General features: G+C 53.9%; 1 protein-coding gene across 4 annotated transcripts in view; it reads left to right on the top strand.

Moving 5' to 3' along the window:
- phf6 (PHD finger protein 6) overlaps positions 1-18242 on the top strand; it is a 109040-nt gene that overhangs the window by 74021 nt on the left and 16777 nt on the right. For 3 of the 4 annotated variants that reach the window (XM_086002434.1, XM_086002442.1, XM_086002438.1), the window contains exon 7: positions 8191-8334. In XM_086002434.1, coding sequence (XP_085858560.1) covers positions 8191-8334 — 144 coding nt within the window. Of the gene's footprint in view, positions 1-8190; positions 8335-18168; positions 18228-18242 lie in introns of all 4 variants that reach the window. The other variant, XM_086002449.1, reaches the window with a different exon arrangement.

Genomic DNA, 18242 nt, shown 5'->3' with positions numbered 1-18242 from the left:
TGTGGCCCCTGGTTCTAGACTCCCCGGCCAAGGGAAACATTCTCCCAGCATCCATCCTATCAAGCCCTGTAATAATTATGTACGCTTCAATGAGATCCCCTCTCATTCTTCTGAATTCAAGAGAATACAGGCCTAGTTTACTCAATCTCTTCTCATACGACAGTCCCGCCATCCCAGGAATCAATCTCGTGAACCTTTGTTGCACTCCCTCTATGGCAAGTCTATCCTTCCTTAGGTAAGGAGACCAAAATTGTACACAGTACTCCAAGTGTGGTCTCACCAAGGCCCTATATAATTGGAGTAAGACTTCTTTACTCCTGTACTCAAATCCTCTTGTAATGAAGGCCAGCATACCATTTCCCTTCCTAATGGCTTGTTGCACCTGCACATTCACTTTCAATGACTCATGTACAAGGACACCTCATGTACATTTTGGTAGAAAAAATGGAGAGGACATATAAACTAAAGGGTACAATCCTGAAGAGGGTGCACAAACAGAGACCTGGGGGTATATGTGCACAAATCGTTGAAGGTGGCAGGGCAGGTTGAGAAAGCAGTTAAAAAGGCTTACGGGATCCTGGGCTTCATGAATAGAGGTATAGAGTACTAAAGCATGGAAATTATGATGAACCTGTATAAAACACTGGTTCGGCTCCAACTGGAGTACTGTGTCCAATTCTGGGCACCGCACTTTAGGAAGGATGTGAAGGCTTTAGAGAGGGTGCAGAAAAGATTTACAAGAATGGTTCCAGGAATGAGGGACTTCAGTTACATTGATAAGACTGGAGAAGCTGGGGTTGTTCTTCTTGGAGCAGAGAATTGAGAGGAGATTTGATAGAGGTGTTCAAAATTATGAGGGATCTGGACAGAGTAGATAGAGAGAAACTGTTCCCATTGGCAGAAGGATTGAGAACCAGAGAACACAGATTTAAGGTGATTGGCAAAAGAACCAAAGGCGACGTAAGAAAAAACTTTTTTACGCAGCAAGTGGTTAAGATCTGGAATGCACTGCCTGAGAGGGTGGTGGAGGCAGACTCAATCACGGCTTTCAAAAGGGAGTTGGATAAATACCTGAAGGAAAGAAATTTGCAGGGCTATGGGGAAAGGGCGGGGGAGGGGAACTAGCTGAAGTGCTCTTGTAGAGAGCCGGCACGGGCTCAATGGGCCGAATGGCTTTCTGCCGTGCTGTAAACATAGAAGATAGGAGTAGGCCATTCAGCCCCTCGAGCCTGTTCCACCATTTAATGAGATCATGGCTGACCATCCAAATTCAGTACCCTATCCCTGCTTTCTCCCCATATCCCTCGATCCCCTTAGCCTTAAGAAATATATCCAACTCCTTCTTGAACATATTTAATGAATTGGCCTCAACTGCCTTTTGTGGTAGAGAATTCCACAGGTTCACCACTCTCTGGGTGAAGAAATTCCTCCTCATCTCAGTTCTAAATGGCTTACCCCTTATCTTTAGACTGTGACCCCTGGTTCTGGACTCCCCGGCCATCGGTAACATCCTTCCAGCATCTAGTCTGTCCAGTCCTGTCAGAATTTTATAAGTTTCGATGAGATCCCCTCTCATTCTTCTAAACTCCAGCGAGTATAAGCCCAATCGACCCAATCTCTCCTCATACGTCATTCCTGCCATCCCAGGTATCAGCCTGGTGAATCTTCGCTGCACTCCCTCCATGGCAAGAACATCCTTCCTCAGATAAGGCGACCAAAACTGCACACAATACTCAAGGTGTGGTCTCACCAAGGCCCTGTACAACTGCAGCAAGACATCCTCTCGCTATGAAGGCCAACATACCATTTGCCGCCTTAACCGCCTGCTGCACCTGCATGCTTACCTTCAGCGACTGGTGCACAAGGACACCCAGGTCTCGTTGCACTTCCCCTTTTCCCAATCTATTGCCATTCAGATAATCTGTCTTCCTGTTTTTGCCACCGAAGTGGATAACCTCGCATTTATCCACATTATACTGCATTTGCCATGCATCTGCCCAATCACCCAACCTGTCCAAATCATACTGGACTGTAACCAGTCTATGGTTCATATTCTTAATAAGGGATGGTCTTATGTTCCTGAAATCTTTCAGTTGCTTTCTGGTCGATGTATTTTATACACATTCCTTTTAAAGATATATTGAATGTAAAATCAGCGTTTAGTGAAATCTGAGCATAATATGTGACATTGTATCTGCTACCAGTCAATCTCCCATGACATGGCATTGTCAAAGCGGGGAGTAATGGAACCAGAGCGTGCAGACGCAATTCCATCTCCAGTTTAAAGTCATACATTCAATCTTTATTTTGGTTTTCCATTCTAAATTCTGATGTCCACATTTATAATGGAATGCGCCTCGGTGTCGGCTGCACACTCACCTCTGAATCAGAAGGTTGTGGGTTCAAGTCCCACTCCAGGGACTTAAACACACAAAAGCTAGGCTGACACTCCCAGCGCAGTGCTGAGGGAGTGCTGCACTGTTGGAGGTGCCGTCTTTCGGATGAGACGTTGAACCGAGGCCCTGTCTGTGCGCCCGGGGACGTAAAAGACCCCATGGCACTATTTCAAAGAAGAGCAGGGGAGTTCTTCCCGGTGTCCCTGGGGTCCTGGCCAATATTTATCCCTCAACCAACACAACAAAAACAGATTATCTGGTCAATATCACATTGCTGTTTGTGGGACCTTGGTGTGTGCAAATTGGCTGCCATGTTTCCCACATTACAACAGTGACTACACCTCAGAAGTACTTCATTGGCTGTAAAGTGCTTTGAGACGTCCGGTGGTCGTGAAAGGCGCTATATAAATGCAAATCGTTGTCTTCTGTAAATGTGTCGCGCTATAATTGCACCCTTCTGCCAGTGGTGGTACTAATGGATGGAGGGGGTAATTACAGTCTGACAAGTTCAAAGGCCGTTTCCATTATAACTGGTGTAGGAATTTATACAGGAAAAGTTGATGGACGGAAGATTTTTAATATATTACTCACCTGTCTCTTGGTTAATGTTTCTCGCTGTCTCTGGTTCAGTCTCTTTTTTCCTCTTTGATTTTATCTTTTTCTTTTCTTTCGGGTTGGGGGTAAAGGAACCAACCTGGCTCACCTCACTCTGCCCCCACCACCGTCTGCCCCCCCACCCCGCCACCCACCTCACTCTGCCCCCACCACCGTCTGCCCCCCCACCCCGCCACCCACCTCACTCTGCCCCCACCACCGTCTGCCTCCCACCCCCGCCACCCACCTCACTCTGCCCTACCCACCACCGTCTGCCTCCCACCCCCGCCACCCACCTCACTCTGCCCCACCACCCACCTCACTCTGCCCCGCCCCCCGCCACCCACCTCACTCTGCCCCCACCACCGTCTGCCCCCACCACCGTCTGCCCCCCCACCCCGCCACCCACCTCACTCTGCCCCGCCCCCACCACCCACCTCACTCTGCCCCGCCCCCACCACCCACCTCACTCTGCCCCGCCCCCCACCACCCACCTCACTCTGCCCCGCCCCCCACCACCCACCTCACTCTGCCCCGCCCCCACCACCCACCTCACTCTGCCCCGCCCCCCACCACCCACCTCACTCTGCCCCGCCCCCCACCACCCACCTCACTCTGCCCCCACCACCGTCTGCCCCCCCACCCCGCCACCCACCTCACTCTGCCCCCACCACCGTCTGCCCCCCCACCCCGCCACCCACCTCACTCTGCCCCCACCACCGTCTGCCCCCCCACCCCGCCACCCACCTCACTCTGCCCCCACCACCGTCTGCCCCCCCACCCCGCCACCCACCTCACTCTGCCCTACCCACCACCGTCTGCCTCCCACCCCCGCCACCCACCTCACACTGCCCCGCCACCCACCTCACTCTGCCCTACCCACCACCGTCTGCCTCCCACCCCCGCCACCCACCTCACACTGCCCCGCCACCCACCTCACTCTGCCCTACCCACCACCGTCTGCCTCCCACCCCCGCCACCCACCTCACACTGCCCCGCCACCCACCTCACTCTGCCCTACCCACCACCGTCTGCCTCCCACCCCCGCCACCCACCTCACACTGCCCCGCCACCCACCTCACTCTGCCCTACCCACCACCGTCTGCCTCCCACCCCCACCACCCACCTCACTCTGCCCTACCCACCACCGTCTGCCTCCCACCCCCACCACCCACCTCACTCTGCCCCGCCCCCCACCACCCACCTCACTCTGCCCCGCCCCCCACCACCCACCTCACTCTGCCCCGCCCCCCACCACCCACCTCACTCTGCCCCGCCCCCCACCACCCACCTCACTCTGCCCCGCCCCCTGCCACCCACCTCACTCTGCCCCGCCCCCCACCACCCACCTCACTCTGCCCCGCCCCCCACCACCCACCTCACTCTGCCCCGCCCCCTGCCACCCACCTCACTCTGCCCCCACCACCGTCTGCCCCCCCACCCCGCCACCCACCTCACTCTGCCCTACCCACCACCGTCTGCCTCCCACCCCCGCCACCCACCTCACACTGCCCCACCACCCACCTCACTCTGCCCCGCCCCCCACCACCCACCTCACTCTGCCCTACCCACCACCGTCTGCCTCCCACCCCCGCCACCCACCTCACACTGCCCCGCCACCCACCTCACTCTGCCCCGCCCCCCGCCACCCACCTCACTCTGCCCTACCCACCACCGTCTGCCCCCCCACCCCGCCACCCACCTCACTCTGCCCTACCCACCACCGTCTGCCCTCCCACCCCCGCCACCCACCTCACACTGCCCCACCACCCACCTCACTCTGCCCCGCCCCCCACCACCCACCTCACTCTGCCCTACCCACCACCGTCTGCCCCCCCACCCCGCCACCCACCTCACTCTGCCCTACCCACCACCGTCTGCCCCCCCACCCCGCCACCCACCTCACTCTGCCCTACCCACCACCGTCTGCCTCCCACCCCCGCCACCCACCTCACACTGCCCCACCCCCCACCACCCACCTCACTCTGCCCCACCACCCACCTCACTCTGCCCCCCCGCCACCCACCTCACTCTGCCCCGCCCCCTGCCACCCACCTCACTCTGCCCCCACCACCGTCTGCCCCCCCACCCCGCCACCCACCTCACTCTGCCCTACCCACCACCGTCTGCCTCCCACCCCCGCCACCCACCTCACACTGCCCTGCCACCCACCACCCACCTCACTCTGCCCCCCCGCCACCCACCTCACTCTGCCCCCCCACCCCGCCACCCACCTCACTCTGCCCTACCCACCACCGTCTGCCTCCCACCCCCACCACCCACCTCACTCTGCCCCGCCCCCCACCACCCACCTCACTCTGCCCCGCCCCCTGCCACCCACCTCACTCTGCCCCCTGCCACCCACCTCACTCTGCCCCCGCCACCCACCTCACTCTGCCCTACCCACCACCGTCTGCCTCCCACCCCCGCCCCCCACCACCCACCTCACTCTGCCCCGCCCCCCACCACCCACCTCACTCTGCCCCCCCGCCACCCACCTCACTCTGCCCCCCCGCCACCCACCTCACTCTGCCCCCCCGCCACCCACCTCACACTGCCCCCCCGCCACCCACCTCACTCTGCCCCCCCCACCTCACTCTGCCCCCCGCCACCCACCTCACTCTGCCCCCCCCGCCACCCACCTCACTCTGCCCCCCCGCCACCCACCTCACTCTACCCCCCCGCCCCCCCACCTCACTCTGCCCCCCCGCCACCCACCTCACTCTGCCCCCCCGCCACCCACCTCACTCTGCCCCCCCGCCACCCACCTCACACTGCCCCCCCGCCACCCACCTCACTCTGCACCCCCCCACCTCACTCTGCCCCCCGCCACCCACCTCACTCTGCCCCCCCGCCACCCACCTCACTCTGCCCCCCCGCCACCCACCTCACTCTGCCCCCCCGCCACCCACCTCACTCTGCCCCCCCCGCCCCCCCACCTCACTCTGCCGCCCCCCCCCCCCACCTCACTCTGCCCCCCGCCACCCACCTCGCTCTGACACCCCCCCCCCCCCCCCCCCCCCCGTCACTCATCTCACTCTCCAACCCCCAGTTGGTCTTCTCCCCCCCACCCCCCCAATAAAGTTTATAGAACCAAAACAAATCCCCTGTCGAATCAGATGGGTAATTTCGGAATTCTCTACCCCAGAGGACTGTGGAGGTTCAGTCTTTGCGTATATTCAAGGCTGAGATCGATAGATTTTTGGACTCTAGGGGAATCAAGGGATATGGAGATTAGGCGGGAAAGTGGAGTTGAGGTGGATGATCAGCCATGATCTTACTGAATGGCAGAGCAGGCTCGAGGGCCTGTATGGCCGACTCATAACAAGAAATAGGAGCAGGAGTCGGCTATACGGCCCCTCGAGCCTGCTCCGCCATTCAATAAGATCATGGCTGATCTTCTACCTCAACTCCACTTTCCCACCCGATCCCCATGTCCCTTGATTCCGTTAGTGCCGAAAAATCTATCGATCTCTGTCTTGAGTATGCTCATCGACTGAGCATCCACAACTCTCTGGGGTAGAGAATTCCAAAGATTTACAACTCTGAAGAATTTTCTCCTCATCTTGGTCTTAAATGGCCGGTCCCTTATCCTGAGACTATGACCCCTGGTTCTAGACTCTCGAGTCAGCGGAAACAACCTCTCAGCATCTACCCTGTCAATCCCCCTCAGAATCTTATACGTTTCAATGAGATCACCTCTCATTCTTCTAAACTCTAGAGAATATAGGCCCAATCTACTCAATCTCTCCTCATAGGACAGCCCTCTCATCCCAGGAATCAGTCTGGTGAACCTTCGTTGCACCCCCTCTAAGGCAAGTATATCCTTCCTTGGATAAGGAGACCAAAACTGTATTCCTCCTATGTCTTATGTTCTTAAAATGGTGGTTAAAGTATTTTGAGAATTGTAGGAAACCACTAGCCACATTGTACAGAGTGAGCGGTTCACGTGGGCTTTTTCCAGTATAAATAGACACAGGAATTTCTAATGGGCAGTATTGTCAAGCAAAGTGTGACAGAAACATGGCAACAGGAAGCAGAGTAGCGCGGACAGGAAGTGCACACAAGCATGTATCTATATATATAAATCGGTCGATCTGTCTATCTGTCTGTCATCGCGTGTGCATCTGTCGGGCTATGCGCTCGAAAGTTACAGGGCGTATCTACGCGCGCGTTACCTCCAAAGAAAGCTTACGCTTCCGAGACGGTTTTAAGCGTATTTACGTTTCGGCCGGGCTAAAATCGTGCCCGCGGTACCCCAAAAACCTTCAACATTCCGCTCATTAGCATCTCATTATCCGCTCATTAGCGACAGAGTGACCTCGAGGTCGACCAATCGTACGGCAGCTTGCTGCCGCGTGCGGGCGGGCCCTCCTACGGTCGAGTGACGGGACGATTGACCAATCCTACGCTTTGGTGACCTGACGGTTGACCAATCGGTGCGTGTGTGGCCGGGCCTTATCGTTCTGAACCGAGGTGAGTCGCCGCCATCTTGATTCCAAACTTTTCCTTTCTTTTTCCCGCTTTCTGCGTCTTTAAAAAAAACGTTGCTTTTAAAACACACATTGTTTTTTTAAAAAATGATTTAGAAACGAATTAACTTATCTAATCTCATTAATTTTCCTACCTTTCCCCGTTTTTCCAGGTAAGCCTCGAAGCCTCGGCTTCTCCTCTGCACCCACGCCCGAGCTAGGCACCTCCCGGCCCCACTCGAAGGCTGGAGGGGCGGGACTCAGCCCAGCGCCGCTACCTTACTAAAGGGTGCGCGCGCAGCAGGAGCTGAGACGCGGCGTCTCTCTCTGGCTCGGCCGGGGGGGCGGGGCTTGCTGAGCGTCAAGGGTTACCCTGGCAACCGGGCCCGCCGGCCGTCTCGCACAGCCGCAATCGGCGGTCTTCACCTCGGGGGGGGTGGGGGGGGGCGCGACCCTCTGCGGGCGCCGCGACCCTGGGGGGGGGGTGGTGGGGGGCCTCCCCCCCGCCCTCCCCCCAGTCGCTCTCTCTCTCTTCCAACAACAACATGCCCTCGAAAAAGCCTCGGCACCGCCGGGCACTTCAGCTAGTTATTGATATACGGATAGACTGTTGTAAAGTATGATGTCATCTGAACCCCATGTTGCATTAGTTTTGCACTGAATTGAATATTTTCTTGCAGACGATTCTTGCCTTAGATTTTATTTTGTACGTGCATTTACCTTTGCAGAGGGAGCGCTCTCCTCACTGCAGCAGTCCCACGATCACAGGGCCAAAGTGTGGATTCTGTCATGCTGGTGATGAAGAAAATGAGACCAGAGGAAAACTCCACACGTCAAATGCGAAAAAGGTTGCAGCACATTACAAATGCATGGTAAGGGGATTGAATAGTGTTCGAAACACTTCGGGGGGGGTAGGCACTGCCAAAATATTGCATGAGCTCTAATGTATTTTGGGGCCATCCTTTCATAGAAACATAGAAGATAGGAGCAGGAGTAGGCCCTTCGAGCCTGCTCCGCCATTCAATGTGGTCATGGCTGATCATCCAAATTCAGTACCCTGTCCCTGCCTTTTCCCCATATCCCTTGATCCCTTTAGCCTCAAGAAATATATCCAACTCTTTCTTGAATATATTTAATGAACTGGCCTCCACCGCCCTCTGTCGCAAAGAATTCCACAGGTTCACCACTCTCTGGGTGAAGAAATTCCTCCTCATTTCAGTCCTAAAAGGCTTACCCCTTATCCTTAGACTATGACCCCTGGTTCTGGACTCCCCGGCCATCAGAAACATCCTTCCTGCATCTAGTCTGTCCAGACCGGACAGAATTTTATAGGTTTCGATGAGATCCCCTCTCAATCTTCTAGACTCCAGTGAGTATAAGCCCAATCAACACAATCTCTCCTCATACGTCATTCCTGCCATCCCAGGTATCAGCCTGGTGAATCTTCGCTGAACGTCCTTCCTCAGGTAAGGTGACCAAAACTGCACACAATACTCAAGGTGCGGTCTCACCAAGGCCCTGTACAACCGCAGCAAGACATCCTTGTTCCTGTACTCGAACCCTCTTGCTACGAAGGCCAACATACCATTTGCCGCCTTAACCGCCTGCTGCACCTGCATGCTTACCTTCAGCGACTGGTGCACAAGGATGCCCAGGTCTCTTTGCACTTCCCCTTCTCCCAATCTATTGCCATTCAAATAATAATCTGCCTTCCTGTTTTTGCCACCAAAGTGGATAACCTCACATTTATCCACATTATAGTGCATTTGCCATGTTTCTGCCAAATCATCCAACCTGTCCAAATCGTACTGGAGTTTCCTGACATCCTCCTCGCACCTTACCCTCCTGCCCAGCTTTGTGTCGTCTGCAAATTTGGAGATATTACATCCAATTCCCTCGTCCAGATCATTAATATATATTGTGAACAGCTGGGGTCCTAGGACTGATCCTTGCGGTACCCCACTAGTCATTGCCTGCCACTCGGAAAACAACCCGTTTATTCCAACTCTTTGCCTTCTGTCTGCCAACCAGTTCTCTATCCAAGTCAATACCTTGCCCCCAATCCCATGTGCCTTAATTTTGCACGCTAATCTCTTGTGTGGGACCTTATCGAAAGCCTTCTGAAAGTCCAAATACACCACATCCACTGGTTCTCCCCTATCTATTTTACCAGTTACATCCTCAAAAAATTCCAGTAGATTAGTCAAGCATGATTTACCTTTTGTAAATCCATGTTGACTTTGTCCGATCCTGTCACTGCTTTCCAAGTGCTCTGCTATTACATCTTTTATAATAGACTCTAGCATTTTCCCCACTACCGATGTCAGGCTTACCGGTCTATAATTCCCCGCTTTTTCTCTACCACCTTTTTTGAATAGTGGGGTGACATTAGCTACCCTCCAATCCATGGGTACCGTTCCAGAGTCTATCGAGTTCTGGAAGATGACCAGTAATGCATCTACTATTTCTAGGGCCACTTCCTTAAGTACCCTGGTGATGCGCTATCAATTACTCATAAAAGACTGAGAGTTAAGAGAGTAACTAAAGGCTCTTATTAGCAAAGAACAGAGCATGCCTCTCGTGGTTGACTGGGTTCCAAGAAGGCAGGGGGCTGCAGGTCAATCACCTTTATACCTGGGCCTGTGTGGGTGGAGCCAGCCGAGACATGTTGAGGCATGCATAGGTACATCAGTGTGTAACAACAACAACAGTGGTTTACCACATTCACCCCTTGTTTAAAATTGAGTCCGGCGGGGTGAAGTGTACTAAAGGTTCGTGTAAGTAAGTCTATCAGGTGGCCTTGTATGCCGTCCTGATCGTCGTGGTGGCGGCGGTGATGGTGCAGCATCCAACGTTGAGTCTGGCGTCTCATTGAGTGGTTGGGTGGTCAATGACGGGTCCTGGGGCTGCGGCATGCCGTCTAGAGGGGTTGGGTTGTGGGTAGTGGTGGATGGCAATGGTAGTGTTTCAGGGGCACCCAAAGGTGCGAGATCTCGTGTGGGGGCTGTGTCCTCCCGCCCGTCCGGGTAGGCTACGTAAGCGTACTGGGGGTAGGCGTGGGTAGTGGTGGATGGCGAGGGGGGTGTTTCGGGAGCACCCGAAGGTGCGAGGTCTCGTATGGAGACGGTGTCCTCCCGCCCGTCCGGGTACACCACGTAAGCATACTGAGGGTTGGCATGGAGGAGGCTCACCCTCTCGACCAGGGGGTCCGTCTTATGGGACCTCACGTGCTTCCGCAGTAGGACGGGTCCTGGAGAAGTCAGCCATGTCGGTAACGAGATCCCCGATGTGGACTTCCTGGGGAAGGAGAACATTCTCTCGTGAGGGGTAGCATTGGTGGCTGTACAGAGCAGTGACCGAATGGAATGGAGCGCCGCAGGGAGGACTTCCTGCCAGCGAGAGGTCGGAAGGCCCTTAGATTTCAAGTTTAAAAGGGCTGCCTTCCAGACCGTCACATTCTCCCTTTCCACCTGGCCATTCCCCCGGGGGTTGTAGCTGGTGGTCCTGCTTGTAGCGATACCTCTCGAGAGTAGGTACTGCCGGAGTTCGTCGCTCATAAAGGATGAGCCCCTGTCGCTATGAATATAGCTAGGGAAACCGAACAAGGCGAAGAGGTCATTCAGACATTTAATGACCGTGGTACTGGTCATGTCTGAGCAAGGGATGGGAAACGGGAGTACTCATCAATTATGTTGAGGAAGTACACATTGCGGTCGGAGGAGGGGAGGGGCCCTTTAAAATCGACGCTCAGCCGTTCAAAGGGGCGCGTGGCTTTGATCAGGCTTGCTCTGTCTGGCCTATAAAATGCGGTTTGCACTCGGCACAGATTTGGCAGTTCCTGGTCATGGTCCTGACCTCCTCGATGGAGTAGGGCAGGTTACGGGATTTGATGAAGTGAAAAAACCTGGTGACCCCCGGGTGGCAGAGGTCATTGTGGAGGGTCTTCAGTCTATCGACCTGCGCGTTGGCGCATGTACCACGTGATGGGGCATCTGGGGGCTCATTGAGTTTCCCGGGCCGGTACAAGATATCGTAATTGTAGGTGGAGAGTTCGATTCTCCACCTCAAGATCTTGTCGTTCTTGATTTTGCCCCTCTGCTTATTATTAAACATAAAAGCTACTGAACGCTGGTCAGTGAGCAGGGTAAATCGTTTTCCGGCCAGGTAATGCCTCCAATGTCGCACAGCTTCCACAATGGCCTGGGCCTCCTTTTCGACAGAGGAGTGTTGAATCTCGGGGCCCTGGAGGGTCCTTGAGAAAAAGGCCACGGGTCTCCCCGCCTGGTTAAGGGTTGCAGCTAGGGCAAAGTCGGATACGTCGCTCTCCACTTGGAAAGGGATGGACTCATCCACTGCGTGCATTGTGGCCTTCGCAATATCTCCTTTTATGAGAGTGAAGGCTGCACTGGCCTCTGCTGTCAGGGGGAAGGAGGTGGACTTGATGAGGGGTCTGGCTTTGTCCGCATAGTTGGGCACCCACTGAGCATAGTACGAGAAAAACCCTAGGCATCTCTTCAGTGCTTTTTGGCAGTGGGGGAGGGGGAGCTCCATAAGGGGGCGCATCCTGTCGGGGTCGGGGCCGATGACTCCGTTCTCCACTACACAGCCAAGAATGGCAAGGTGCTTGGTACGAAACATACATTTGTCCTTGTTGTATGTTAGGTTCAGCCGCTGGGCCGTACGGAGGAATTTCTCTAGATTAACATCATGGTCCTGCTGGTCGCGGCCGCAGATGGTGACGTTGTCTAGATAGGGGAAAGTGGCCTGGAGCGCGTTCTGGTCGACCATCCGGTCCATCTCCCGTTGGAAGACTGAAACCCCGTTGGTGACACCGAAGGGAACTCTGAGGAAGTGGTAGAGACGACCGTCAGCTTCAAAAGCTGTGTACTGGCGGTCCTCAGCCCTGATGGGGAGCTGGTGGTATGCCGACTTCAGATCAATCGTCGAGAACACCCGGTATTGTGCTATCTGATTGACCATGTCAGATATGCGGGGGAGTGGGTATGCATCTAGCTGGGTGTAGCGATTGATCGTCTGGCTGTAGTCAATAACTAGGCGCTGTTTTTCGCCAGTCTTCACTACCACCACTTGTGCTCGCCATGGGCTGGTGCTACTTTCAATAATCCCTTCCTTCAGGAGTCTTGCTTCCTCGGATTTAATGAAGCTCCTATCCCCGGCACTGTAACGCCTGCTTTTGGTAGCGATGGGCTTACAGTCGCGGGTGAGGTTAGCGAACAAGGAAGGGGGGGGGGGGGGGGGGGACTTTAAGGGTGGAGAGGCTGCAAATGGTGCGCGGCGGGCGATTTAAAAGCTGCTGGCTGCAGACTGTGAGTGGGGGGAGGGGTCCGTCGTACGCTAATGTGACACTCTTAAGGTTGCACTGAAAATCCAACCCCAGTAGAACGGCAGCGCAAAGATGGGGCAGGACCAGGAGTTTAAAATTTTTGTATTCTGTGCCCCTTACTGAAAGGGTCACTACACAGTAGCCACCGACGTCCGCTGACTGGGCTTTGGAAGCCAAAGAGATCCGATGTCGCGTCGGCAGGACCGGGAGAGAGTAACTCCGCACCGTGTCGGGGTGGATAAAGCTTTCCGTGCTCCCGCTGTCAAAAAGGCAGGTAGTGGCGCGGCCGTTTACCTTAATGTCCATCATGGACCTGGACAGTTGATGAGGGAGAGATTGGTCCAGCGTCACGGAGGCCAGCGTATGGTCGAGCGAGTCGATGTGGTCGTCAGATGAGGCGGTGGTTGAGTCCGGGTCCCCCGTGGTTGAAGTTGGAGACGTCCGAGATGGCGGACAAAATGGCGGCGCCCATGGTCCCGATCCCCACGCGGCTGGGGGAGTCCAAGATGGCAGACAAGATGGCTGCCCCCACGGTTCGCACGCGGCGCTGCTGGCGTTAGTGGTTTTACCTTTGCAGGCGCTGGCATAGTGTCCTTTCTTCCCGCAGCCGGAGCAGGTAGCGTTTCTCGCTGGGCAGCGTGCTCTGGGGTGTTTTGCCTGGCCACAAAATTAACATTTCTGTGCCTTGGACATCGCAGCAGCAGTTGAAGGTGGCGGTCCCATGACCCAAGGTTGTGGCGTCCACGTTGCGGAGCGGTTAGGGGAGAAGGCGTCCATATTCCTGTGGGCCGCGTCGAGCGAGAGCGCGAGGGACACTGCCTTTCTCAGGTCCATTTCTCCCTTTTCCAACAGTCTCTGCCGGGAGTAGTCGGACCTTAGACCCGCAACGAAAGCATCTCGGATCAGTCCCTCCGTGTGTGCTGCGGCTGATGCTTCTTTGCAATCGCAGTCTCGGCCGAGTATCCGTAGTGCCCGTAGGAAGGCCTCCACCGATTCCCCGGGCTGCTGTCTGCGGGATCTTAAGAGGTGCCGGGCATAGACCGTATTTACCGGGCGTGCGTATTGCCCTTTTAGCAGACCGATAGCCGCCGCGTAGGTCGTCGCGTCCTGGATTATTGTATAAACTTGGTGGCTCACCTTTGAGGCCAGGATTTCCAACTTGTTTTCGTCCAGGGTCACAGTTGAGGCTTGCAGGTAGGCCTCGAAGCAACGCAGCCAATGCGCGAATTTGGTAGCCGAACCCGCTTCTTGGGGGTCTAGGTCCAGGCATGTTGGTCTGAGGGCTCGCAGCAGCTCCTGTTGCTCAGCGTTTGGTGCAGCAGCCTGCTGTTCAGCGTTTGGTGCAGCAGCCTGCTGTTCAGCAAATGTCGACATTTTGTTTTTGCTAATAAAATTGATGCACTATCAATTACTCATAAAAGACTGAGAGTTAAGAGAGTAACTAAAGGCTCTTATTAGCAAAGAACAGAGCATGCCTCTCGTGGTTGACTGGGTTCCAAGAAGGCAGGGGGCTGCAGGTCAATCACCTTTATACCTGGGCCTGTGTGGGTGGAGCCAGCCGAGACATGTTGAGGCATGCATAGGTACAACAGTGTGTAACAACAACAACAGTGGTTTACCACACCTGGGATGTAGACCATCAGGCCCTGGGGATTTATCGGCCTTTAGTCCCATCAATTTTCCTAACACCATTTTCCTACAAATACTGATTTCTTTCAGTTCCTCTCTTTCATCAGACCCTATGTTCCCCGGCATCTCTGGGAGGTATTTGTGTCCTCCTTTGTGAAGACAGAACCAAAGTATGTATTTAGTTGGCCTGCCATTTCCTTGTTTCCCATTATAAATTCCCCTGATTCTGACTGTAAGGGACCTACGCTTGACTTCACTAATCTTTTTCTCTTCACATATCTATAAAAGCTTTTACAGTCAGTTTTTATGTTCCCTGATAGCTTACTCTCATATTCTATTTTCCCTTTCTTAATTAATCCCTTTGTCCTCCTTTGTTGACTCCTAAACTGCTCCCAATCCTCAGGATTATTGCTTTTTCTAGCCAATTTATATGTCCTCTCCTTGGATCTTATGCTATCCCTAATTTCCCTTGTTAGCCACGGTTGAGTCACCTTTTTTGTTTTATTTTTATGCCAAACTGGGATGAACAAATTCTGTAGCTCATCCATTCGGTCTTTGAATGTTTGCCATTGCCTATCCACCGTCAACCCTTTGAGCGCCATTCCCCACTCAATCCTACCCAACTCGCTCCTCAGATCATCGTAGTTTCCTTTATTTAAATTGAGGACCCTTGTCTCTGAGTCAACTACTTCATTCTCCATCTTAATGAAGAATTCGATCATATTACGATCACTCCGACCCAAGGGGCCTCGTACAACAAGATTGCTAATTAATCCTTTCTCGTTACATAATACCCAGTCTAAGATGGCCTGATCTCTGGTTGGTTCCTCGACATATTGGTCCAGGAAACCATCCGTAAACACTCCAGGAATTCCTCCTCCACAGTATTGTTACTAATTTGGTTGGCCCAATCTATATGTAGATTAAAGTCACCCATGATGACTGCTGTGCCCTTATTGCACGCTTCTTTAATTTCCCTTTTAATGCCATCCCCAACCTCCACCTTACTGTTTGGAGGTCTATATACCACTCCCACTACTGTTTTTTTTCCCCTTAATATTTCTCAATTCTACCCATACAGATTCCACATCATTAGAGCTAATATCCTTCATTACAATTGTATTAATCCCTTCTTTAACCAGCAATGCTACCCCACCTCCCTTTTTGCCTATCTTTCCTGAATATCGAATACCCCTGGATGTTGAGTTCCCAGTCTTGGCCATCCTTGAGCCACGTTTCTGTAATCCCAACCAAATCGTATTCGTTTACCTCTATTTGCGCAGCCAATTCATCCACCTTATTACAAATGCTCCTCGCATCAAGACACAAAACCTTCAGGCTTGTTTTTTTAACGCTCTTAGATCTATTAGAATTATTATTTACTGTGGCCACGTTTGATTTAAACCGTTGATTTCTCTGACTGCCCCTTTTGTTTTTCTCCTTCCTATCTTTTGCTTTTATCCCTGTTTTCCTTTCCTCTGTCTCCCTGCTCAGGTTCCCAAACCCCTGCCATTTTAGTTTAACCCCCCCCCCCCCCCCCGAACAGTGCTAGCAAACCTCCCCGCAAGGATATTTGTCCCGCTCTGGTTCAAGTGCAACCCGTCCGACTTGTACAAGTCCCACCTTTCCCAGAAGCAGGCCCAGTGATCCAGGAAACTAAAGCCCTCCCTCCTGCACCAACTCTTTAGCCACGCATTCATCTGCTCTATCCTCCTATTCCTATACTCACTAGCACGTGGCACCGGGAGTAATCCAGAGATTACAACCTTTGAGGTCCTGCTCTTTAATCTGCTACCTAGCTCCCTAAATTCTTGTTGCAGGACCTCATCCCTCTTCCTACCTATGTCGTTGGTCCCAATGTGAACCACGACCTCTGCCTGTTCACCCTCCCCTTTCAGAATGCCCTGCAGCCGTTCAGTGACATCCTTGACCCTGGCACCAGGGAGGCAACAAACCATCCTGGAGTTACGTCTACGGCCACAGAACCGTCTATCTGTTCCCCTTACGATAGAATCCCCTACCACTATTGCTCTCCCACTCTTTTTCCTCCCCTCCTGAGCAGCAGCAACACCCCTGGCACCAGGAAGTTGGCTGCTGCTGCCTTCCCCTGGTGAGTCATCCCCCTCAACAGTATCCAAATTGGTATACCTGTTTGAAAGGGGGATGGCCACAGAGGTCTTCTGCACTACCTGCCTGTTTCTACTGCTCCGCCTGGTGGTCACCCATTTCCCTTCTGCCTGTGCAGCCCTACCCTGCGGTGTGACCAACTCATTAAACGTGTAATCCACGACCATCTCAGCATCATGAATGCTCCACAACCCATCCATCCGCAGCTCCAGCGCCTCAATACGGCCCGTTAGTAGCTGCAGCTGGATGCATTTCTGGCACACATGGTCATCAGGGACACTGGCAGCGTCCCTGAATTCCCACATAGAGCAAGAGGAGCATAACACGGGGCTGGGCTCTCCTGGCATGACTTACCCCTTTAATTAATTTAAATTAATTCAATACCACCAGTTAAAGATATACTCTAGGGTGCTTATTTACCAACTGTCCCCACTACACCACAGAGACCCAAGAAAATATAAACCGCAGAATTTAAGCTTGTAATGTATAGGAGAAAGAAATACTCACCAACCAATCACTTACCTGCTTCCTGGTGACGTCACACTTGGATTACTTTTTACCTCTCTCCTGGAACCTGGATTGGTCGGGCCTCGCTGCCTCTCCGGTCTCGGGGCTCTGGGCCTCGCTGCCTCGGGCTGCTCCTTTTATCCTCCGCCGCCTCTCCGGTCTCGGGGCTCTGGGCCTCGCTGCCTCGGGCTGCTCCTTTTATCCTCCGCTGCCTCTGGTGATCCCTTGCAGCTCCGCCGCCTCTCCGGTCTCGGGGCTCTGGGCCTCGCTGCCTCGGGCTGCTCCTTTTATCCTCCGCCGCCTCTGGTGACCCCTTGCAGCTCCGCCGCCTCTCCGGTCTCGGGGCTCTGGGCCTCGCTGCCTCGGGCTGCTCCTTTTATCCTCCGCCGCCTCTCCGGTCTCGGGGCTCTGGGCCTCGCTGCCTCGGGCTGCTCCTTTTATCCTCCGCCGCCTCTGGTGATCCCTTGCAGCTCCGCTGCCTCTCCGGTCTCGGGGCTCTGGGCCTCGCTGCCTCGGGCTGCTCCTTTTATCCTCCGCCGCCTCTCCGGTCTCGGGGCTCTGGGCCTCGCTGCCTCGGGCTGCTCCTTTTATCCTCCGCCGCCTCTGGTGATCCCTTGCAGCTCCGGTGCCTCTCCGGTCTCCATCAAGACATCAGGGTTCCTCTGCATCTTGCTGTCCTATTTGTTTTTGAGGCTTGATTGCACGAGGTGGACTTACACATCTTAAGACTAGACTTGTACATGGCTCCATTCACATCATTAGGTTTTGCCTAAAGCATGCTGCACATTAAATCTGTCCATCGCGGAAAATTCGGGTGCTTCTGATTAACTCAAAAAGAAATGTCACCCTGCTGAATCCGGATCAGGGCAGATCCCAGAGAAAACCAGTGGAATTGCTGCAATTAGAACCTATTCATTCAAAGTGTTTCCAGCACCAGGACCACGGGATTTCTGGCTCAGTTGAATATGTAGCTGTATAAATAACATCTCCAAACAAATTAAATCATTAAATGTTGCCCAAAATTGGCTATTTAATGTTAGAAAACCCTGTGTGAAGATACACAAACCCCGATCATGGTGAATGATCGTCTGTTTATTAGAGGCTGGGCAATTGGAAAAGCTGCATTACTGCATCAGTGGCAGGAACCACAGATTCACTGTGGGAGTAAAATGG

Source organism: Somniosus microcephalus, chromosome 1 (genome assembly GCF_052327205.1).
Source record: "Somniosus microcephalus isolate GS21.2 chromosome 1, FLI_Smic_1.0, whole genome shotgun sequence".
NCBI lineage: Eukaryota > Metazoa > Chordata > Chondrichthyes > Squaliformes > Somniosidae > Somniosus > Somniosus microcephalus.
This window is presented reverse-complemented; position numbering and strand designations above follow the sequence as displayed.